The sequence below is a fragment of the Corythoichthys intestinalis genome, chromosome 14 (assembly GCF_030265065.1).
Source record: "Corythoichthys intestinalis isolate RoL2023-P3 chromosome 14, ASM3026506v1, whole genome shotgun sequence".
In the NCBI taxonomy this organism is placed as follows: domain Eukaryota; kingdom Metazoa; phylum Chordata; class Actinopteri; order Syngnathiformes; family Syngnathidae; genus Corythoichthys; species Corythoichthys intestinalis.
Window position 1 is genome coordinate 28,362,788 of NC_080408.1, and position 25,341 is coordinate 28,388,128.

At 42.0% G+C, this 25,341-nt stretch overlaps 1 protein-coding gene across 8 annotated transcripts in view; it reads left to right on the top strand.

The window, feature by feature from the left end:
- The window catches only part of astn1 (astrotactin 1), a 506,238-nt gene that overhangs the window by 244,197 nt on the left and 236,700 nt on the right, over nucleotides 1–25,341 (top strand). For all 8 annotated transcript variants that reach the window (XM_057856766.1, XM_057856768.1, XM_057856762.1 and 5 more), the window contains exons 16-17: nucleotides 5,739–5,843; nucleotides 24,454–24,642. In XM_057856766.1, coding sequence (XP_057712749.1) covers nucleotides 5,739–5,843; nucleotides 24,454–24,642 — 294 coding nt within the window. The remainder of the gene's footprint in view (nucleotides 1–5,738; nucleotides 5,844–24,453; nucleotides 24,643–25,341) is intronic.

A 25,341-nucleotide genomic window follows, 5' to 3' on the forward strand; every position in this document is an offset into this window, starting at 1 on the left:
TATATATATATATATATATATATATATATATATATATATATGAAAACCACACTATACTGATCACTCTAAACTCATTAAAAATATATACATAAATATACAGTGGGGCAAATAAATATTTAGTCAACCACCAATTGTGCAAGTTCTCCTAACTGAAAAGATTAGAGAGGTCTGTAATTGTCAACATGGGTAAACCTCAACCATGAGAGACAGAATGTGGAAAAGAAAACAGAAAATCACATTGTTTGATTTTAAAAAATGTATGTCCAAATTAGAGTGGAAAATAAGTGTTTGGTCACCTACAAACAAGCAAGATTCCTGGCTCTCAAAGAGATCTAACTTCTAACGAGGTCTAACGAGGCTCCAATCGTTACCTGTATTTATGGCACCTGTTTTAACTCATTATCGGTATAAAAGACACCTCTCCACAACATCAGTCAGTCAAACTCCAAACTCCACTATGGCCAAGACCAAAGAGCTGTCGAAGGACACCAGAGACAAAATTGTAGACCTGCACCAGGCTGGGAAGACTGAATCTGCAATAGATAAAATGCTTGGTGTAAAGAAATCAACTGTGGGAGCAATTTTTAGAAAATGGAAGACATACAAGACCACTGATAATCGCCCTCAATCTGGGGCTCCTTGCAAGATCTCACCCCGTGGGGTCAAAATGATAACAAGAACGGTGAGCAAAAATCCTAGAACCACATGGGGGGACCTAGTGAATGACCTACAGAGAGCTGGGACCACAATAACAAAGGCTACTATCAGTAACACAATGCGCCGCCAGGGACTCAAATCCTGCACTGCCAGACGTGTCCCCCTGCTGAAGCCAGTACACATCCAGGCCCGTCTGCGGTTCGCTAGAGAGCATTTGGATGATCCAGAAGAGGACTGGGAGAATGTGTTATGGTTAGATGAAACCAAAATAGAACTTTTTGGTAGAAACACAGCTTCTCGTGTTTGGAGGAGAAAGAATACTGAATTGCATCCGAAGAACGCCATACCCACTGTGAAGCATGGGAGTGGAAGTATCATGCTTTGGGGCTGTTTTTCTGCAAATGGATCAGTACGACTGATCTGTGTAAAGGCAAGAATGAATGGGGCCATGCATCGAGAGAGATTTTGAGTGAAAATCTCCTTCCATCGGCAAGGGCATTGAAGATGACACGTGGCTGGGTCTTTCAGCATGACAATGATCCCAAACACACAGACAGCGCAACAAAGGAGTGGCTTCGTAAGAAGCATTTCAAGGTCCTGGAGTGGCCTAGCCAGTCTCCAGATCTCAACCCAATTGAAAATCTGTGGAGGGAGTTGAAAGTCCGTGTTGCCTAACGACAGCCCCAAAACATCACTGCTCTAGAGGACATCTGCATGGAGGAATGGGCCAAAATACCAGCAACAGTGTCTGAAAAGCTTGTGAAGAGTTACAAAAAGCGTTTGGCCTCCGTTATTGCCAACAAAGAGTACATGACAAAGTATTGAGATGAACTTTTGGTATTGACCAAATACTTAGTTTCCACCATGATTTGCAAATAAATTCTTTAAAAATCAAACAATGTGATTTTCTGGGTTTTTTTCCCACATTCTGTCTCTCATGGTTGAGGTTTACCCATGTTGACAATTACAGGCCTCTCTAATATTTTCAAGTCGGAGAACTTTCACAATTAGTGGTTGACTAAGTACTTATTTGCCCCACTGTATATAGTGGTATTATCTTGGTTGGAATGATATGATATGGTATATAAAAAATAGATGCTTGATGTTAGCTCCAATTGATTTCAATGCCAACTTCCATATCCAGTTTTATTATTATATCAATTGACCAATCCGAGGAAAGGAATCGGAAGTATGCTGTCCGCCATTGTTGAGGTGTACCGCCCGCAGCACACAGCCAAAGGCAGCTAACGTTAGTGTTTACAATGGCTGACGCGCCAGTAATGGCGGCCAACCACTACAGGGTGACATACACAACTCTCAACTCGAATTAGTCATATGCTGTGTTGGGAGTAACGCCGTTATGTAGCGGCGTTATTTTTTCAGTAACGGGGTAATCTAACTAATTACTTTTTCCGCCGTTACAACGCCGTTACCGTTACTGACGGTCAAAAGTGGTGCGTTACTTACTCCGAATAAATTGAAGAAACTACTAGCCGTGTCGAGTCGACTCTCTGCTCTGTTGATTTGTCATCCAAGACTTGGGGTTCGTTCAGGTTCAAGAATAGCGCACGTAGTTCTGACTCCAAGCTGTTTGTCCCTGCTCATTCAATTAGACAATGCTTTCCAAAGTTTGGTAACGTTTCTGTGTTTGCTACACCTGATGCTAGCCTCTTTCCCATCTCCCACTGTCAGCCAGCAATAATTCTGCTTCCATCTTGAGGACGGCAGACGCTTTGTAGGTGACGTGAATTGTCGGGAAACGAGGCTACCTGAATGCACCCCCTCGAGAGATGCGATGGAAGTGACTGTGATTGGCTGAGGGTTAGAGTCATTCGTCGTGGTAAGCCAATCAGAGCCTGTGATTTCACAAGCAAACCGGAACAGTGCGTGCGGCAAACACACACACGCAAAACAGATGCACAGGGTCGGGGTGGCAGAGCATTCAGAATAAAAATTGTTCTTTAAGAGGTGGAGATACTATAGATAGACACTATTTCAAGTTTGTCGAAATTAAAGGGAAGAACCTGCATGTAATGTGTAGTTTATGTCCCGGGGCAAAGCTTTTGTCGACATCTATGGTAAGCAATTCAAATCAGCTGAAGCACCTAACAAATTAACTACCTGTCTGTTCTTCTCTATTCCACTGACTCGAATACTGCTCAGAAAATTTCAAATTCTTTGTCATACAACAAGTCCTTTTTAAAGTAACGGAAATAGTTACTTTCCCTATAGAGTAATTCAGTTACTAACTCAGTTACTTTTTGGAAGAAGTAGTCAGTAATGTAACTAATTACTTTTTCAAAGTAACGTGCCCAACACTGGTCATATGTCAAGAGGTATAAACTAGATGGTCGTTAAGAAACTATTTATTATTTCTCTGCAAATGCGCCACGGACCAGTACCGGTTCCCGGCCCGGCGGTAGGGGATCCCTGCTCTACAGTACTCATTCAACAGTTCTATTTCTTTGTGTATTCTTCTGCAAAATATAACATTTTTCTTGTTAAAACTGAAAATACCTTTAATCCAAAAGTTGACTTCCAATATGTACATTGATTCCTGGCAGTTTAGTCTCACAACTTTTCGGCAGATAAAAGTTCGTGTCAGCCATTTTTTTTTTCCGAAGCTAAAAGCATCATTCTTTGCTTTGATAAGAAATGACAAGGAATTTGCTTGAGAGATGTGGTGACTGCCACAGACAAATATTTCACCTTCGCCATTCATTGTTGTTTTTTACAAAGAAAGACGTATATGTGATGCATGTTTAACAGATAATAGTGGCAGTGAAATGATATTGTTGCTCACAGTAACGAAAAAAAGCGATGTGATCCTGCCAATAACCCATTCAACGGTCTGTTTGGTACTGTGCTGCTGCTGATAAAAAAAAAAAAAAATCCTATTCATGTTTTGTGAGCTTTTTAAGGCTTTTGTTCTATGCCTCCTGTATGTAGTGCTCAAAATTTAATTGTATTTTTTTCTATTCTTCTCTCCACCATTGTTACTTTCTTGCTTGCTTTTCTTTGTCTATCTTTTCCATACCAATCACTTATTGCTCAAACACCATCTTAGGGGAAATCTGCTTAGCAGCCCAGAGCACGCTGGCTTTCCAATTAAATCAAGATGTATTTGCCTTTCAAAAGCTTCCCTTTCCTCACTCTTTTTTTTTTCCTTCGGAATAATTGATGGAGGTCTCTGGCCTCACGATGAATGGCTTTAAAGCCTGGAGATGAATAGGAAGATGAATGATTTCACCCCTATGGTGGCCAGGGAGAGTTGGAACAAGGACTGCTGACATTGTGATAAATACACTGACCAGAGCAACCAACTCTGGCTGAACATAGGATTGGGGTGTGGCATGCTCTTAATGTTGCCAAATATATTGATGTAACACTTTCCGGCAGCCTTAGCGCATTGTTCCTTACTCGGTGGACAATAACCTGATTTTTCAAATTAACTTTGGCCAAAGTAAGAACCAGCGAGGAGTTCAGAGGAAGCTGCAACATTGCTAAGGTGGGAGGGTACTGTGGTTTTGTTTATACATCAGGGAAGTAAGGAGGACAGGGGAACCTGTACAAGGTAGGACAAAGCGATGGCCCCGGAGACTTAACATGGTTGATGCCACATATTTCTTAGCCAAGGTTGTAAACTAAATCAAACGTTTATCCTGTATTAAAACAACCCATTTGTTATTGTTTGGTAGCTAGCGGCATCTGTGAAATGTGCTGAAATTATGCATGTTCCACAAAACATGTTGGCAATGCATCTACAAACCTGATGTGTTTGATATCGACATATCACACAAGACTGCAGCTTATATCAGTTGTTTGCATCAAATGTTTGAGTTTGAACCTATGTTTTGCTTTTTTTTCTTTGACTTGATCTGGCTTCCTGTGATACATATGAAATAAGAACCAGTCCCCAAAAAACAACAAATGTAGTTTCATCCGGCCTCACACATACTGGAGCAGATATTTCCAGGGTAATGGTTGTTTGAGTAAGCGATGTTAATAGTTTGTATTGGTTTCCTTTTTTTGCGCTTGGTTTGTTGACCAATTTGCTATGTCTTTCTCAACATCTGACATCTTTTTTTTCTGTGGCTCTGTAAAAAGCAAAGTCAAATGTTGCAAATCCATTAAAAGTAACAATCATATCAGGGGAAGAACAAGTTTATATTTATAAGTGATAGCTGGCCGAATGCCCTCATATTGATATATTATATTGACAAGACACAATTCATTGTTCCCATCTCCACCACCAGGCATCATCAATTTCCATATTAATCTAAATCCACCACATTAATTGATCCTGAGGGTTTTTATTGGTCTGAGGGCAAATAAATGTGCTCACATAAATGGTGTGTTATAGTATATTAGATGGGGATTATTTAATATTTGATAGGTGGGGCGTGAATACTGTCTAAACACAAGTTACTCAACTGATAAATCTAAAAGAAAACAGAGGTCACACTAATTTGCTATGTACGATGTCTGGTGACTGGGTAAGACGGGTATTTACATATTCAAGTATGTATTAAGCCAGCTTTGCGTCTATCAACAAAATTATTACTACATTTTATTTTTTGTTTTGGGCAAATGTACAGTATAACAAATGAATTGCACAGCTAATCAGAACTGTGCTCGTATTTAAAAGACTATTTTTTAAAAGATCACTTAATATTTTTAGCGGATGCTAATTTCCACTCTCAGCTAATGCTGCACGACTTACATTTCAAGTTATTGGTTTTTCCCCACCACATCAAAATATTGACATTTCATTTGTATGTAATTACAGGTGATTCCAAGTTCATACCTCACCTTTAAAAAAAGTTTCTCCCCACTTCTATTTATTCCACAGTACTCGAATACATATTCCTCAAAAATGATTCATGGAAAATGAAAGAGAATGTAATATTGTACATATAGGGCTAAAATTTGCTGCCACTCTGAGCTGTGGCATCATATGCACTGCATACATTTTGGATTCATGTAGTAGTGCAATCGTGGAGTACCCTGGCAAAACATTACACTTAACGCTGAGGGTGGCACCCATATTAATACATGTGTGCATTGTTTGTTTGTTGCAGGCATGGTGAACTACAGTGAAGTCTCTGGCTACCCACTAGTGCAGCGTTGGAGTCTTCGCTCTGTTCTCTACCATGTCAAACTCAATCAGTGGGTCTTATCTCAAGGTAAAACATTCTTTCAAAATATATAATAGTATGTTTAGAAAAAAGAAAAGAAACAGATATGCTATTTTTCTAATTATTATTGTTCCCTGGGTAGTCATTCCCTTAGGGGAATGTGCAAATATTAGTTATTGGTTGCCATGTGACACATCAAGGTTACCGTCTTATCGGGACAATGGGTAAGTGAAAGATACACAAGTAAACTGACGTGTCACTTGGACCAAGTCAATAAACATTTATTAAGCTAGCGACATGGCTTATTTTAGTTGAATCATCCTATACAACTTTTGAAACACAAGGCTCTTAATATTCCTCACTATGGGTTGTTGATACAATAAAAAAAAATGAATAATCTCAATTTTCCAATGACATATCAACCATTTTAATACGATGTTACATTCCTGAATTCCTTATAGTTGGGTGATCAGTGCATCTTGGATTTCCAAAATAGGAAACGATGAAAAATGACATTTTTATTTTCAAAATAACTCTTATACTACAATTATTATTCAGTTGTTGTTGTTTTTATGGCAGCTGCCTTTTGACATTTCCTCATATGTGTTGCAGGTTGCATTTTACTATCACTGTTGCATCACAAACATTGTATAACAGGGGTTCCCAAACCGGTCCTCAAAGACTGCTGTGGCTCCTGGTTTTTGTTCCAACTGCAATCAACTGGATTACACTTGTAAGACACCAGATTGGTGCAAAGGTGTCTGTTTGTTTTGTTGGAATGAAATCCTGCACTCACTGCAGGCCCTGTGGAATAGTTTGGAGACCACTTTTGTAGAAGTTCCACACGATAAACACGTTTGTTTGGTAGCTGCCATTTGCACCTACACCTAAGTTTTGAGACTTCCTGTAGAGCTGCCAGTTATTGATATTCTTGATTTGCAATAAATCGCATCGATCGGTGATCATCAATCAAGTGGAAATCTACAAATGGTGGCAGATTGATCAGAACATTCCTTGTGTTAATCATAGCTTGTTGTCATAAACGCGACGGTTTAAATATCAAAAGTCCTTTGTTTTCCACAAATTCCGCATACAGGTAGTCCTCAGGTTACGACGAACTCGACTTTATTAACATGACTTGTTCTGTCCACACTAAACGTGAAGTTGTTCAGCTTCACAGATAGCAAACAAAGCAATTGTGCTCTTTGAAGCTTTTTACTTCCTTAACTTTTGACAATTTGTAAAGCTGTAACACACATGTGTACACGTCTGTTCAAAACGACACAAATTTTAGCAATGAAACCCTTAACAACAAAACGATCGGTCTTCAATGTCCATCTAATCCGACCAATATGTAAATTTGGTATATTAAATTAGCCTAATTTGCTTCACAAAAGTCCGCTAGCTTAAACGCTAAGAATGCTAACGTATTCACAATTCTCAGTAGCAAATCGCTCATACGTAGCTCCACAAACTGTATCTCTAAACTTAATTACAAATGCATACACCAAACATATATTAGCTGAAGCAACTAACAGCCTTATGTGGGGCAAACCAGAGCGCAGCTATCCTTTATCCTTGTGAGACGTCTGAGTGCTCCTGGAAGCATTATTGAACGATAGTCCAGCCAGAACCAAGGCTGCCACCAGAGGGCAGTGTATCCTTCACTATTAAACAAAATACAATACTTTTTGACTTTTTGGATAGTTAATTTGAATTGAAAGGATTAATTCCAATTTACGCTGAAATTCTGGTCACGTCGCCAGCGTAGGAATGGAACTCGTTCGTAACCCGGACACTACCTGTATTGCAATTAACAAATATGTTGCTATTACAAGACTAATTTTTACAGTAAATTTTAGATCTCATCGGATCTCTAAAGTGCATGTGACACGAAAAAGCATGTTTATTTCATAATACACGCGGTATTTTATGCTCCTGAATGATATGGACCGCTTGGATGTGTATGGAAGCGCTCGCTATATTTATTTAGTTTTTTTTAATCCCACGCCATGAAAATGAGTGACTTCCGGCTTCGGTCTTGCATTGAAGAGGAGGGCGCTGTGACGTGTACGGGTGAAGGTGTCCTCTTCACTAAACAGCCGTACTGTTGTGTATGAGGACTAAGGATTCAGCTGATTTTGCGGATTAAAAAGTTTATTTTTCGCATCACGCCAGCCAAAGGCTGCAGAAAAATCTTGCTTTATGAGGGAGAGGCATGTGCGCCTTTTTGGAGTTTCAAAAGGTTCCCATTCACCGTGGATATTGGCTAAGCCCTACTACTGTGGGACCGTTGGACTTACGAGGAAGTGAGTAAACATCTTGTTTTGTATTATGTCAAATATTAATGCAGCGATTACAAAGTAAACACTACAAACTTTCTTTAAATAAAGGACTACTTACGTTTGATCATTGATAGGCATGTAAACAGCTCTCCTCGTGCACATTAGCTGCACATTAGCTGCACAACAACTGCAGCCGCCCTACTCCGGGGAACGAACCGTAAATTGCTCTCCGCCGGGCAGTTTGCCGATCCGCGAAGACAATCGACAACCCAGTCGTCTTGACAAATAATCCGGGCTAGTTATATGTGATTTTCCGCTTCGAAGACTTTGAAACATCACAATTTTGCTACGTCGTCCTGAATAAGTGCATTTTTATTATTTCATATTCCATTTAGCACAAGACTGTTATTTGTCATAACCATGCCATTTATTTAGCAATTGGGGAAAATACTTGGATAAAAAGAATATCCTGTAAAAATATTGAAGTAAAGAGACAGAAACAATGACATTTTGCAGCTCTTTGTCGCGTTTTCCTCGTTGTGAATAGTTCCCCCTCGACGGGCTGACTGGTCCTTCTCAAGCCATTTATTTAGCTATTGGGGAAAAATACTTGGATAAAAAGAATATCCTGTAAAAATATTGGAGTAGAGAGACTGAAACAATGACATTTTGTGGCTCTCTTCGTCGCGTTTTCCTCGTTCTGAATAATTCCCCCTCAATGGGCTGAATAGTAAAACTGATGAGCCCAGTCTCCCGCTGACGTCATCCACCTGTTGGGGACGCTAGAGCCCTATAATGGTAGGCGTGGCTAACCGGCAGATTAAATGACTAATTTCTCGTCATCTGCGCTTTGCTAAATTGTTGTTTATAGTTGAATCGTCTCAAAATATGATTGTAATTCACTTAATAATGCTATTTAAGACTTTTTTTTCTCATGTCGTATGCTCTTTAATGTTTTGGAGACTATACACCTTGATAGTCCTTCTAGGCAGTTTTGCAATTATTTGCAAAGGTTAGATTTAATTATTTTCCACCAAATTAAACTATTGACAGATTGTGGCTTTGTTGTTTAGTAGAGTGCCTTGAGGTATCACTAAGTGAAATGGGTATTTTGATGATGAAGGGAGTGCAATGTTAGTAAAGGCAACCAGATGTGTTCAAATGGACAAAGTGCTCATTGTCTGTTTGGATTAAATTTGCACAATATTTCATATCCTGGGCCATCCCAATATGATATTATTTCTAATCATTAATTGTCCAACACACATTTCTGGAAATAACATTTGAAACCGATTACAGCAACAAAACCGCAATGGTGATACGTGATCAATCAGCCCTCAATTAATGTGTTGACCCCCCCACCCTACTGAACTTTGCGCTAATTATTTTTTTGCACACTCTTTGCATTCTCTGGATGAACTTTTAAAAGGGAGTCACCTGAAATGTTTTTTACTTCACATGTATAATTATCAGGGTTAATTAGTGGAATTTCTTGTCCACCTTCTCGTGTGGATGGATGGTTGAATTGACATTTCCCTTTTAAATGCGCTATTATACTGAATTATTGAATATGCAGTATGGTGAGATCTAGACGTGCTGATTACCGGTTTCAAGGTATAGCGTGATATGAAAACATCACGGTTTCAAAAACTGCAAAAATATGTTCCGTCATACCGTTCTGAAGGTATTGGCTAATTATTATGTCCCAAAAATGTAGGGAGAAATCCCTCGCTTGCAGCTGCAAAGCTCAACCCTCCCCCACCGGTTGTTGCTCAGTGTCAGTGAATCAGCTGTGCTACACGATGGCTGGAGGAGGTGAAACTCTTTCCTGCATCAAAGAAAACACAATCCCTGGTATGGCAATACTTTGGCTACAGAAAAGTTGTAGACAGCCGCGGCTTAGAGGGGGAGGTACCAACCGACATGTAAACATGTTTGTGGAGGGTGGCTACCGAGGAATCCATACCTCCAAGATGATTTTGCATTGATGCAAAATTAAAAGTTAGTAAACACCATCATTAATGTTTCCCATCAGCTACGAGAATTAACTCCAGCGTGTTGAGTGTGTCTAGCGGTGGTAAAACGTGTTTTTTTTTTCCTCTCTGGCAACTGTCTGTGTTAAGAAAGAGAGAGTGTATAATGTAAACATGATACAAGTCATAAACAATGCGTTTTATGGAAAATAATTCAATTATTTTTGTTCTAATGGTAATAATGTTGAGCTGTGGGTTTAGGCTCACCTAAAGGATTGCATTTATTTTAATTTGAGCTAAAATATTTTGTTTTTTAATTGTTTTTTATTTATTTTAAATAAACATTATACTTATGTTCCAATTTGCTAAGATGCTTTGAATTTTTTTACCCAGATATCTTAAAGTAAAACATTTTAGAGCTGTAATTGCAGTACCGTAATACTGCGAAAACAGTGATGTTTTGGCGTTATCATACGTATCTTACGAAGCCACTCCTTTGTTCCCCTGGCTATGTGTTTGGGATCAGTGTCATCTTGAAAGACCCAGCCACGTCTCATCTTCAATGCCCTTGCTGATGGAAGGAGATTTTCACTCAAAATCTCTCGATACATGGCCCCATTCATTCTTTCCTTTACATTGATCAGTCGTCCTGGTCCGTTTGCAGAAAAACAGCCCCAAAGCATGATCTTTCCACCCCCGTGCTTCACAGTGGGTATGGTGTTCTTCGGATGCAATTCAGTATTCTTTCTCCTCCAAACACGAGAACCTGTGTTTCTACCAAAAAGTTCTATTTTGGTTTCATCTGACCATAACGCATTCTCCCAGTCCCCTTCTGGATCATCCAAATGCTCTCTAGCGAACCGCAGACGGGCCTGAACGTGTACTTTATTCATTACTGATAGTAGCCTTTTTTAATGCGGTCCCAGCTCTCTGTAGGTCATTCACTAGGCCCCCCCGTGTGGTTCCGGGATTTTTGCTCACCGTTCTTGTTATCATTTTGACGCCACGGGTTGAGATCTTGCATGGAGCCCCAGATCGAGGGAGATTATCAGTGGTCTTGTATGTCTTCCATTTTCTAATAATTGCTCCCACAGTTGATTTCTTTGCACCAAGCGTTTTACCTTTTGCAGATTCAGTCTTCCCAGCCTGGTGCAGGTATACAATTTTGTCTCTGGTGTCCTTCAACAGCTCTTTGTTCTTGGCCATAGGGGAGTTTGGAGTGTGACTGACTGAGATTGTGGACAGGTGTCTTTTATACCGATAATGAGTTAAAACAGGTGCCATTAATACAGGTAATGAGTGGAGCCTCGTTAGACCTCATTAGAAGAAGTTAGACCTCTTTGACATCCAGAAATATTGCTTGTTTGTGGGTGACCAAATACTTATTTTCCACTCTAATTTGGAAATAAATACTTTAAAAATCAAACAATGTGATTTTTTTTTTTTTTCCCACATTCTGTCTATCATGGTTGAGGTTTACCCATGTTGACAATTACAGGCCTCTCTAATCTTTTCAAGTAGGAGAACTTGCACAATTGGTGATTGACTAAATACCTATTTGCCCCAGTGTACATATATGTCTGGACAAAATGAGCCTCGCTCACAGATATGTTTATCATTTTATTTGTACTGTGTATTCTCTGGCATTTTACAAAGCTTTGTTCTAGATCACCACCAATTTATTCTGACAGTGTATGCCTTGCACACCTCTTAGGCTAAAGGATCTGTTGATAGCTATTTAGTCATGCAATGTTTCCTCTATACTGGCTCCTCAGTGCTGTTGTGGATTATACTCAAAATTGTCAGGAAGATTTGTTATTCTATAGAAATATGTGTGGGTTTCTTTCACTGTATATTTTTCTCACAGCATAACATGTTCCAGGCTAATGGAAGTATTGATGATTTTTTATTTTATTTGTTTTCAGTTCATTCAACTTGTAAGAAAATGAAGCATGAATAGCTTTCATTCTGTTTTATTTTGCTGTAATGTATTCGCCATAGTGATGCTGAAAGCTTATACGTTGTGCCGCTGGGAGTACATATTTGTTCATTCAGAAACCACTCTCTGCCCTCCTTCTGTTTCTGCAATTTCCCTCTTTCGCTCATCATATTTCAAAAGCCACCATAGGGGTAACGATTATAGGGGTTTTACATTTGAAAGTAAAGGACCCATTGCTCATCCGCATAAAGCATTCAGTCTCCTACTTCAGTGGATACCTAATTTAATTTTAGAGAGGAAATAAGAGCTGGCGGTGTGTGTGTGTGAGTTATTAACACCACATCTCTAGGAAATGATCATGATTAACCACTATTGCACTTTTGCCTTTCATTATTTGGTACAGTAGTGCCCTGTAAGGCTGAGAAATAATAAAATGTTTCTCCTGAGCAATATGTCACATTCAACATTCATTCATTTTCGACACCAAATTTCATTGAGGTTGAATTATTTGCTAGCAAATAAATCTCAGAGCACATTTAAACAACTATTCATGTTCCCCATTAGGCAATATAGTATCTTAACTAATCTAACATGTTTGGGTGAGCTAGAATATTGGGGGGAATCCACGTTGTCTGTAGAGTTGGGTACTTAAAAGAGTTTCCGACTGGGTACCAGTTCCAACGAAACTAATGGTTACCAGCACAGGTAGGTAGTAATGCGTTACATCTACTCCGTTACATTTACTTGAGTAACTTTTTAAGAAAACGAGTAGTTTTACTAAGCTATATTTTTTCCTTTTACTTGAGTAGATTTGTGAACAAAAAAAAAAATGCTACTTTTTCTCCGCTACTTTGGGCTACACAAGGGTTGTTACATTTTTCCTCTTCATTCTACATATTAGAATTTTTTTTTTTTTTTTTTTGCCAGCGATGCCAAGAGTAGAGACGTGCCTGGTGTATTAACGGGGTAGCTCTAGCGATTTTACCAATACGACGTCGCAACAATAATCACATGATTCCATTATACCAATCAGATGCAAGCTTGCTTCCCACCAGTCTGTTCAATCATGTTGTGTCTTTAAAGCAAAAAGGAATGTAAAAAAATGAAGTATTTGATATGGAGCTCTGCCCTCAACATGACTCGAAAGCGCGGGTTTTAACCTCTCTCCCAGTTTTTATTTGGCACCGATTGACCACCGAAAACCGGAGATATGATCCTTTTAATTTCAAAATAAAGGAACTCTTCATAATTCAAGCTAGGAACTATTTTCTCTACCAGAGCGCACTCATGCTCTTTGGACGAATATTGCTTCATTTATTTATTTTTATGTATTTATTTTTTTCTGTCGCTGGAATTAAATTTTTTTGTTAATTCGTATTTCTTTGGCTTAATGTGGTTATGTACAGTGTAGGTAATAATGGCATTAGAGTATAACGGCATTACTAACGGCATTGTTTTTTTTTCAGTAGTGAATAATCTAATTAATTACTTTTTCATCTTTGCAACACCGTTACCGTTACTGAGGATGTTAAGGTGTGCGTTACTATTCTTTGCAACGTTGGTTGAATGACGTGAGAAAAGTCATGGAGAGAGCAGAGGGAGTGGGGAGGAGGGAAGGGAGTTGGAAAGTTGTGACGCCGTTGCAAACGCGATGCTAGGTGGCTCCAGTAATTCCCGTCTGTAGCTGATAGCCTACGAACTACGCCCACATGACGCTACGGTAGATGTCACATATATATAGAACTAGATGGAAAATGACAGGCTAAGCGGCGTTAGCACATGTGTAGAGAAAAGATGCGGAATAATAGACTCGCTGGCGTTAGTAAACAGCCGCCATCTTAAAGCAGTAGACTTCTCAGGAAGGCTCTGTTGTAGAGAATCTTCGTAGCGAACCTAAGTAACTTTTTATCTAAAATATTCCTAAATTGGCAAAATCTTGACTTGAATCTATCTTTAAAAAATGAAACAGTTTTGAAACTTTCACATGTCAAAACTTGACAGAAGGGAAATAATGCTATAACGGGAGCAATTTTAACAACTTTAACGGTTGATTCACAAGAAGAATGACTTCCAAACATAGCAAAGGTTACTATCTAGTTATCGCAATATCCGTAATACCCCTGTGTCGAGTTAATTTTAGGGTAAAGAATTGGGCTAGGGCCAATCCAAACCCTTTGAACTTCACATCATGTGGCCATTGTTTTTTTTTTTTGGGGGGGGGGGGTGAAAAAAAAGAAAAAAACATGAAAAGTAACACCAATTACTTTGCCAAGTAGCTAATTACCATTACATTCAGGTAACTGAGTTACTAACTCAATAACTTTTTGGGAGAAGTAATTTGTAACTGTAATTAATTACTTTTTAAAAGTAAGATTAACAACACTGGTTATGTAATTAGTTATTGTACAGTATCATTACAACAAAAGTCCATATAGATAACTGTGCTCAGAAAAAAAATACGATTGTTAAAAAAGAATCCAACAAAAATTTAAGCAGTTACTCACAATTTTACTCACTACTTGAGTAGTCTTTTCACCAAATACTTTTTTACTTGTACTTGATTACATTTTTTGGATGACTACTTTAATTTAAGTAACGCTACTCATACTTGAGTAAAATTGTTGGCTACTCTACCCACCTCTGATTACCAGACCAAATCTGAGGAAATGGGCCTTGTTCTTGCATTTTAGATTTTCCATTACGCAATCATCTCCACCAATATATTGTATTGTTTTAAATATTGTTTTATTTACTTGTTTAGTCTTTGACATGTGCTCGAGATGACCATCATTTAGCTCCATGCTTTTCTTGAAGTGCAGTACAAAGTTGTTAAAGACATCATTACAAACAGACCGAGAAATGGCTCTTATCCCGTCCCTTATTTCTTCCATCAGTTAAGTGATGGTTCTGGGTCTCCCTGCCTAAATGCAATCCTTCAGGTACCCTGAAAAGAATAAATCTGGAGGGCCAAGGTGCAAGCTGTGATATGCCCACTCAAAATCAGTCTTTAAACAAGAGGTGGAAAAACTATTCCACAAAGGGCTGTAGTGGGTGCAGATTTTTGTTTCACCACATCAAGATTACACCTTTTACCCATGTCTTGTATCTTACAAGTGCTATCAGTTGATTGCAGTCAGGTGCTTCTTGTTTGCACTGAAACCTCATTGGTTAAACTGTCTATGCTGGATCAGTTAGACCCACTTTGGCCCTCAAGGAACAGTTTGCCCACCCCTGCTTTAGACTAATCACGGTGTCCAAAGTTTTTTTAGACATACTCGGGGGGGAAAAAAGGTGTGAGACTTTGCTCCATCTTGCTGGAACAAGCACAATCACTGAACTGAAGGAAGCCATCAAGCAAAGGACAAGAGCCATTCCTCAGTCCGTTTGTAAGGATATATTTAACAACTTTGTGCTCCACCTCAAGAAATCGACAGAGCTGAATGGTGGTCATCTCGAGTACATGCTCTAGAATGAGAAACAAAAGACGATCACTATCATTTTTTAAGATGATGTTCTGGACAAAATAAAGTACTGTAGTTATGGCGGCAGTCTCTTTTTATTCTGAGAAAAATGGGACAATTTGGAATGTTCACTCAGCCTGCCATGTGTTTTTGGGATGTGGGAGGAAACCGGACTACCCGGAGAAAGCCCACGCAGGATGAGAACATACGAACTCCACACAGGAAGGCCTTGATTTAAGAACTATGAAGTAGACGCACTACCGACTCATCCACCGTGGCGCCCTCTATGTTACTTTTCTATTTCTATTTCTGTTGAAAAATACTGTATATCTTAGTAAATAATAATAGTTAATATTGCATTCAATTTTGGGCCCGTAAATAAAAGGGTACAGTTTTTTTTAAAAGGTCTGTGCGTGGTTATATTTTTTTTAGGTCCGGTTCAAAATTCGTTTAAGCACCAGAAACGTTTGAAAACTACAAAACTACAAACTATAAACTGGTATTGGTTAAAGCCCAACTAATAACCAACCCTAGTTATGACATGAGAACATGTGCAACACACTAGTGTTGCACGAGGTACCAGTACTGTACCATGTTTTTTTTTTGTTTGTTTGTTTGTTTAAAAAAGTAATAGTAATTTGGTATCACTTCTATTCTTGTACTAGTGTTAAAAATAGAGAAATGTGGAATGTGCGACTTTGGGCTCTACAGTGCGATACACAGAAAATTTGAGCCTATAAGCCCAAAAGAGAGCGATGCCTTTAAGTTGGGTTGGTCTGCCTGTGTGCTGTACACACACAAAGAATGATGGCTACTGCTACCCCACTAGCATATTGTTTTAGCTCTGCTACTCATTACAAAGAAACAAGATGCATATGACATAATATGAGAAATATTTTGGGGGGGCATGGGTTTGGTGGTGCTTCCCCTCTTCCCATCCCTGAAGGCCACTGGATGGGTGCGTGGGTGGCCTGGAGGATCACCCTGTGGGGGTGACAATGGCCCCTTTGCTGGGCTGCGTGAGGAGGGATGCGCTGCGTTGGCTCCCCCCGCCCCGAGGACTGGCTGGGTGGGTGGGGGCCTTGGCCCTGGGGTGGCGCTCGTGTGGCGTCTCCGCTCGTCTGCGTGGCTATCGTGTGTTTGGTGGGGTCCGCGTGCGGCTGGATGTGATTGGGCATGCTTGAGTGGGGGGCCCGGGTGCCTGGATTGGCGATGGGGCGGCGTAGGGACGCTTGCACTCGCAAGGAATTCACACCATTACTGGTTTCTACATCACAGAGCTGATTTGTGTACACTCTACCCCTCCAAATCACTTATCTTATTAGGCTCGAGCGTTTACGTCACAGCAGCACGGAGCGAGTGCGAGATTTGCGACAACGCAGCCATTGCGGAAGCACGTCTGCATCACGGGACATTTAAACTTAACGGCAAATACAATTGAATTACGAGTGCCAAAGATGGGAAAATGTAGGGAAAACTTGCCAGTTCGATACAGAGACAAACTTGTTACCACGGCGAAGGACAGATATGTGAGCAATTTTAAGGATGTGAACAATGTTGACCCTCACGAGCAAGCCGAACGCAAATGGAATAAAGATGTCGACAAGCTTCCACCACTACGCGAAATGGACATCATGCTGTATTTAGTGTTTGGTGTATGTTACTATACTCATCAGCAATTCCGAAACTACAAATCGCTACAAAGCTACGAACAGTTTTGCTGTGGATGGGTGCAGGATCTGCACATTATGACCATAGCAAACGGCAACACCATCTTTCTAGCAAAGGTAGGCGATGTGTGTTTACATTAGTCTGTGACCACGGATGTACAAATTTTTTGTTGCAGAAAATGTAGCCTGTGTACAAATTCTTTGCCACTCTCTCACGTCAAAATATTACAGCTTTTTCATTAACAACGACAGGAATTATGTCTTATGAAGACAATGCACATGTATGCATGCTAGTTGTTTAGCTGTAGCTATAGCTAACAACAGGCCGACTTAGGGCGTAAAGTTACTGAAATTTGCGTGAACAAACGAAATTAACTTACCGGAGTGGAAGTGCATAGAGCAAACTCAAGTGTGTAACTGGAGAATCAAACATTATGCCCTTCCTTCTGATCGAGGCCACCCATGCCATTCTTCGACGTTTGGTAAGTTCAGATATGACCTTTCCCTCGCCTTTTCTCCATGTAGGGATCCGGAAGAAACTCAATGGTGTTCCGTCGAGCTGTACATTCTCCTTTCTATTCGATCGGTTGTTGCAATTCTTTACCGCACAATAATTTCCAACCATTTTTAAAGAGCGAACTGTGTCGAAATGCCTCACTGTTTATGTTTCTCGCTTCCACAATGGCGATCGCGGCGGAAACCTCGCGAGTGCCACGTCATACGCTAGAGCCTAATAGACTCCCCTCCCCTTCTTTCCCTGGTCAACAGGCCCCCTACATGGTGTCAAATGGAAATGCATCTAGCTGACGATAGCACCAACATAGTCATTGTTAGGTTTTGTGTTTGGTTTCTCCTTGTGTGACTTGTCCCTGTGATTACCCATTGCTCTCACCTGTGTGTGTTTTCCCAGTGTATCCTGCAATCTGCATCCACCTGTGTTACCCAGCTTTTCCTCGTCTCTTTACCCCTTGTCTGCGTATATAATGACCCAGTTTCTTGTCACTCCTTGTTGCGTCATTGTCTATGTCTATGTCCGTCTTTGCCAAAGTCGAGTCCGTTCCACGCCCTCGTGTACCAGCTCCTCTGCTTAAGTAAGTTTTGGTTTGAACATTGCCTTTTTGATCCCTGGTCCTTTTGTTTGTACTTTGTACTTTTGGTTAGTTGTTATTAAAACGTGTTCTGAGTTCTCCTCCACCTGCCTCGCTGCCTTTTTTGTTTCCCTGCAATTGGGTCCACACAACCTGCCTGCCTGCCCGCACTCCCTGACAGAATGACGCAACCACTAGTGGACCCAGCGGGAAAGATTCATTTTCGGTCGGCACGTCGACACCCTCAACCCACCCACAGACCACAACATATTTTTTTGGACTCTAATTTTTCAGACTTTGAGGAGGATCACAATTTATATGACCTCCTCTATTCTGACTCTGATTCCGACCCAGATTTTTTTCCATGCCCTTTTCTTCACCCTCTCGGTTTTTTTCAGGCCTCCCTCATTCCATACCACCCAGTCTGTCCAAGAACCCTGTCCAAAAGCCTCGGCGATCTCGTCCACGCCGACGTCGTGGGCACGTCTTGACGGCTCGGCTTCCCGAGGCTCCCCGCAATCAAGTTCCTCCCGCGCCAGCTCCCCGCAGTCAAGTTCCTCCCGCGCCGGCTCCCCGCAGTCAAGTTCCTCCCGCGCCGGCTCCCCGCAGTCAAGTTCCTCCCGCGCCGGCTCCCCGCAGTCAAGTGCCTCCCGCGCCGGCTCCCCGCAGTCAAGTGCCTCCCGCGCCGGCTCCCCGCAGTCAAGTGCCTCCCGCGCCGGCTCCCCGCAGTCAAGTGCCTCCCGCGCCGGCTCCCCGCAGTCTTGTGCCCGCGCCGGCTCCCCGCAGTCTTGTGCCCGCGCCGGCTCCCCGCAGTCAAGTTCCTCCAGCGCCGGCTCCCCGCAGTCAAGTTCCTCCAGCGCCGGCTCCCCGCAGTCAAGTTCCTCCAGCGCCGGCTCCCCGCATTCAAGTGGCTCCCGCGCCGGCTCCCCGCAGTCAAGTGGCTCCCGCGCCGGCTCCCCGCAGTCAAGTGGCTCCCGCGCCGGCTCCCCGCAGTCAAGTGGCTCCCGCGCCGGCTCCCCGCAGTCAAGTGGCTCCCGCGCCGGCTCCCCGCAGTCAAGTGGCTCCCGCGCCGACTCCCCGCAGTCAAGTGGCTCCCGCGCCAACTCCCCGCAGTCAAGTGCCACCCGCGCCGACTCCCCGCAGTCAAGTGCCACCCGCGCCGACTCCCCGCAGTCAAGTGCCTCCCGCGCCGACTCCCCGCAGTCTTGTTCTCCCGCCAGCAGTCTCCTGCGGAGCAAGTGCCTCCCGCGCCGACTCCCCGCAGTCTTGTTCTCCCGCCAGCAGTCTCCTGCGACCCCGCTGCTGTTCCGCCAGCAGTCTCCTGCGACCCCGCTGCTGTTCCGCCAGCAGTCTCCTGCGACCCCGCTGCTGTTCCGCCAGCAGTCTCCTGCGACCCCGCTGCTGTTCCGCCAGCAGTCTCCTGCGACCCCGCTGCTGTCCCGCCAGCAGTCTCCTGCGACTCCGCTGCTGTCCCGCCAGCAGACTCCTGCGACTCCGCTGCTGTCCCGCCAGCAGACTCCTGCGACTCCGCTGCTGTCCCGCCAGCAGACTCCTGCGACTCCGCTGCTGTCCCGCCAGCAGACTCCTGCGACTCCGCTGCTGTCCCGCCAGCAGACTCCGGCGACTCCGCTGCTGTCCCGCCAGCAGACGACCGCGACTCCGCTGGTGTCCCGCCAGCAGACGACGGCGACTCCGCTGGTGTCCCGCCAGCAGACGACGGCGACTCCGCTGTTGTCCCGCCAGCAGACGACGACGACTCCGCTGCTGTCCCGCCAGCAGACGACGACGACTCCGCTGCTGTCCCTGCCAGCAGACGACGACGACTCCGCTGCTGTCACGCCAGCAGACGACGACGACTCCGCTGCTGTCACGCCAGCAGACGACGACGACTCCGCTGCTGTCACGCCAGTAGACGACGACGACTCCGACTCTGTTCCTGGTCCGCACGACGACTCCGACTCTGTTCCTGGTCCGCACGACAACTCCGACTCCGTTCCTGGTCCGCACGACGACTCCGACTCCGTTCCTGGTCCGCACGACGACTCCGGCTCCGTTCCTGGTCCGCACGACGACTCCGGCTCCGTTCCTGGTCCGCACGACGACTCCGACTCCGTTCCTGGTCCGCACGACGACTCCCGACTCTGTTCCTGACCCTCGCCCCGATGATGCTGCTCCCCGTTTCCTGCCACAACGTGGCGGTATGGACGACCGAGCACTACCTCGTCTGGGACGCCCGCCTGCTCTGCCCGTGCGGTCACCCAATGTCTGGCGCCCCGGGCGCCCTCCCGATCGACCCGTGCGATCGGCCCACGTCTGGCGTCCTGGACGCCCGCCTGACTGGCCGTGACGGGCTGGTGTTGCTCCCTCCTCCGAGCAACCTTCTGACTTTTTGTTTCCTTGGGACGTCTGGGATCCGTCCCTTGAGGGGGGGGGGGTACTGTTAGGTTTTGTGTTTGGTTTCTCCTTGTGTGACTTGTCCCTGTGATTACCCATTGCTCTCACCTGTGTGTGTTTTCCCAGTGTATCCTGCAATCTGCATCCACCTGTGTTACCCAGCTGTTCCTCGTCTCGTTACCCCTTGTCTGCGTATATAATGACCCAGTTTCTTGTCACTCCTTGTTGCGTCATTGTCTATGTCTATGTCCGTCTTTGCCAAAGTCGAGTCCGTTCCACGCCCTCGTGTACCAGCTCCTCTGCTTAAGTAAGTTTTGGTTTGAACATTGCCTTTTTGATCCCTAGTCCTTTTGTTTGTACTCTGTACTTTTGGTTAGTTGTTATTAAAACGTGTTTTGAGTTCTCCTCCACCTGCCTCGCTGCCTTTTTTGTTTCCCTGCAATTGGGTCCACACAACCTGCCTGCCTGCCCGCACTCCCTGACAGTCATGTTGTATTTCTTGTTGTTGTTTGTGTTTCTTTTATTTCTTTTCTTGTGTTTCTTTTCTTTTCCTCTGTTCTCCCATAACCCCTTCCTGTTCGATGCTTTGTCATAATAAACGAGGTATGTTGAATGATCACAATGGGATTATGTCATACTCTCAATGTGAAACGTTAAAACCGGATACTTAGACTTCCATTCTCCATGTCAAACAGCTGAACAGGACAGGTTTTAAAAAAGTTACAAAATAAAATTAAAAAAAAAAAGAGAAATATTTTTTCTTGCATGGCTGGCAGAACAAAAGAGTCGACACAACAAAATCTGTTTGCAAGGTTCGTTTTAAAGCAACAGTGGCATTAGATGACAACACTTCAAATACTGTATTATTAAACATTTTGCTGGGCAGCATCGAAATTTAAATTGCCAATAAGGTGTGACAGTTTTTGTGACACTTCCATTGAAATATAAGTCTACTGGGAATTATTTTGTGATGAGCTATCCTGTTCCGAATAGGAAGTATTTGATGCCCCCCCCCCCCCCCCCCCCCCAAAAAAAAAAAAAAAAAAAAAAAAAGAATACCCACACAGGTAGACAAGACCACCACAAAGTTGAGTGTAGGTGGAGTAATGTAAAGTGGCAGGTTTCTTACCAAATTGTAAAAGAATGTTTGTGCCACAATCAAAGCGGTGTTATAGAGGTCAGCAAAAAGGAACACCTTTCATCATCTCTTAAAATGTTTGATCACATCCTGCACTTTTTTATTTGTAAGGTTGCTACAGCTAGATTTTCATTTCTACTTTGACAGTTGACTCCTCTATTCCTTCCCTTTGTTTAGCTGTGTTCGGTTCACTGGAGTTGGTTAGCTAGATAGAGACACCAGGTTCTCCTTAAGACACTCATCTTCTTCATTTTATTATTAAGAATGTTTTGCACTGCTTTATAGAGTTCTTTTAACATAATGCTTTTATGTCTTCTTTTTGAATGGCTCCATCCCTCCCGCTTTTGTTCGGTGCCTCACTTCAACTGGTTCTGAAGGTTCCAAATTCCATGCAAACACTAAGAGAACAAAGAGCATTTATATTGCCAATCCACAAAAATGATACAAAATTTTATTGCACATCAGACAAGCACCCTCTCAATCCACTTGTCTCAATAACCATATTTATTCCTTGTGTATGAAGATACTGTACAGTGAGGCAAATAAGTATTTAGTCCACCACTAATTGTGCAAGTTCTCCCACTTGAAAATATTAGAGAGGCCTGTAATTGTCAACATGGGTAAACCTTAACCATGAGAGACAGAATGTGTGAAAAAAAAAAAAAAAAAAAAAAAAAAACTGAAAATCACATTGTTTCCCCCAAAACATCACTGCTCTAGAAGAGATCTGCATGGGGGAATGGGCCAAAATACCAGCAACAGTGTGTGAAAAGCTTGTGAAGAGTTACAGAAAACGTTTGGGCTCCGTTATTGCCAACAAGGGGTACATAACAAAGTATTGAGATGAACTTTTGGTATTGACCAAATACTTATTTTCTACCATGATTTGCAAATAAATTCTTTAAGAATCAAACAATGTGATTTTCTGTTGTTTTTTTTTCCCCACATTCTGTCTCTCATGATTTTGGTTTACCCATGCTGACGATTACAGGCCTCTCTAATATTTTCAAGTGGAAGAACTTGCACAATTAGTGGTTGACTAAATACTTATTTGCCCCACTGTATATGTTGTAACCTACTACTTAGTTGATATGGCGCTTTTTCATAATGTGCCAAATATTAAAATTGAGTTCTTTTAAACCATGTGTGACTCTTTTATTTGGGCACTTTTGATTTCCATTAAACATAAAATAATTTGATATCGGTTTTATTGTATATTGTAAAAAGCTGAAAAGAGAGTGCTATTGCTTTCATATATTTAAAATATTGAATAGGTTGAAATAATGAATCATATGACATCCAAAAATAAATGTCTAACAGGAAGATGAACCGGTGCCCCGTCTACTGATACTCTAGCTGAGTTGAGATAAAATAATACTGTAATTTTTGCACTATAAGGCCCACCTGACTATAAGGTCCACCAAATTTTACACGAAAACAGCTTTTGTTTATAGATAAGCCGCACTGGACTATAGGCCGCAGCTGTCATCACTGTATTATAAGTATCTGTCATAAGACCAAATGAACCACCATGAAGCTTTGAACCAATTGGCTGCAAAGCTTCATTGCTTTAAGAAGCCTTATTTGGCCATCACTGCTCCCTCGGGGGGGGGGCAGTCAACCTCTACTGCCACCTGCTGTCAACGGTGTTCTTGTCCAACATACCTCCCAGTGTGCATTGCAGCGCTACTGATGTAAATAACAATCAAAATGCATGTTCTATACTAATTGTTTCTTTAGTTACTGTTCCAGCTGTTTCATTAATTGCTAGTTATGGTATTTGGTAACAACATAATACAGCAGTGGCGCCATAAGACTCATTAGACAATCATAATTATGACATGACGCTGTCATGAGCATTATTGAATGCTTAATGAATGAATAACAGATGTTGTTTAGTGTTATCCGGCAAATTAGCTCACTTTTGAATTGATCTAAAAGATCCAAGCTGGTCATAATACAAATATCACACCATGAAGCTTTGAACCAATTGGCTGCAAAGCTTCATTTCTTCAAGAAGTTTCATTTGGCCATCACTGCTCCCTTGGAGGAGACAGTCAACCCCTGCTGCCACCGTCTGTAAACACTGTTGTCGTCCAACATGTCTCCTAGCATGCATTGCAGCGCTAAAGATGAAAATAACAATAAAATTCATGTTCAGTGCTAATTATGGTATTTGGTAACACTTTAGTTGACAGTGGCACCATAAGACTGTCATAAGACCATCTGAAATATGACATGACATTGCCATGAGCATTAATGAATGGTTATGACAGATGTCATTTTGTGTCATCCGGCAAATTATCTCACTTTTGAATGGATGTAAAAATGTTCCGAGCTAGACAAAAATGGAGTTAATGACATAATTTGCAGGAAGACACTTAATTACATCGATCATAAGCATTCAGTAATGCCCATGATAGTGTTATGTCATAATAATGACGGTCTTATGACAGTCTCATGACGCCACTGTCAAATAAAGTGTTACCTATTAACCCAAGTACATCAACAAATAAGCTGCACTGGACTATGAGACGCAGGATTCAAAATGAAGGAAAGAAGTACCGGTTTATAGTACGAGGATTACGATAGTCGGTTTATCTTGAATAAATTGCTTTTTTTCTGTTAAAACAAAAATACAAATTCTTAATTGTGTATTATTTCTTTTATTTTTTTTTTAATGAAATTGTCTTTTGCATTGTTTCTCTAGCCTTCAGCTCAGCGATCCATTCACTGGATGGAGCAACACAGCGGAGTGACTTTGTATCCATCTTAAAAGAGTTTGGGAACCACTATGTGCAGGAGGCCATGTATGGGTTCCAAGAGTCCTGTACAATTTGGTACCCCAACAAGCAAGTTCAGAGACAACTGTGGCTTGAATACCAGGACATCAGCAAAGGTAGGTTTGCTCACACGATGTGCTTTGTGGATTATGGACAGCTTTGGGAATTTGTGAGCGTATACTGTATGATCATCAAGGAACACAGGCTTTACTCTTGCAGTCATTCAAGCATTAGTGAATGTTGACAACAGGTGTTTGTTTCACTGTAATTGAAAATGTGCAATGAATTGGATTAACCCCTTTGAAGCTGAACACAACATTACGTTTCTTATGTTTTTTTTTACGTTTACAAAGCATTAAGTTAAAAAAAGAAGAAAAACACAGTAACAGTACAATGTTATGTATATATATATATATATATATATATATATATATATATATATTTTTTTTTTTAAACACTTAAGAAACATATCAGGCCTCGCACGTGGATGGTTTGTTCCAAATGACAGGAACAGCGGTATAGAAGGCCTTGGCAGGATTTATATTGTACATGAGTAGAGCAGAGGATACATGTCGGGGGGTGTCAATGGAAGAGATAGGTGAGACGGAGCCATGTTATGGAGGGCTTTGTTTGTTAGGAAGGGTAATTTGAATAGAATTTTCTATGGGATTGGGAGCCACTGGGTCATTGGTATGAAAAAACTAATCCCAGGCCCATATGCATTAGTGACTGTGACTGAATTCTCGATATATTCAAATTATTATGTGCCTTTTGTACACAGTTGAACCTAATTTTAATGGACTAATAGTGTTGTA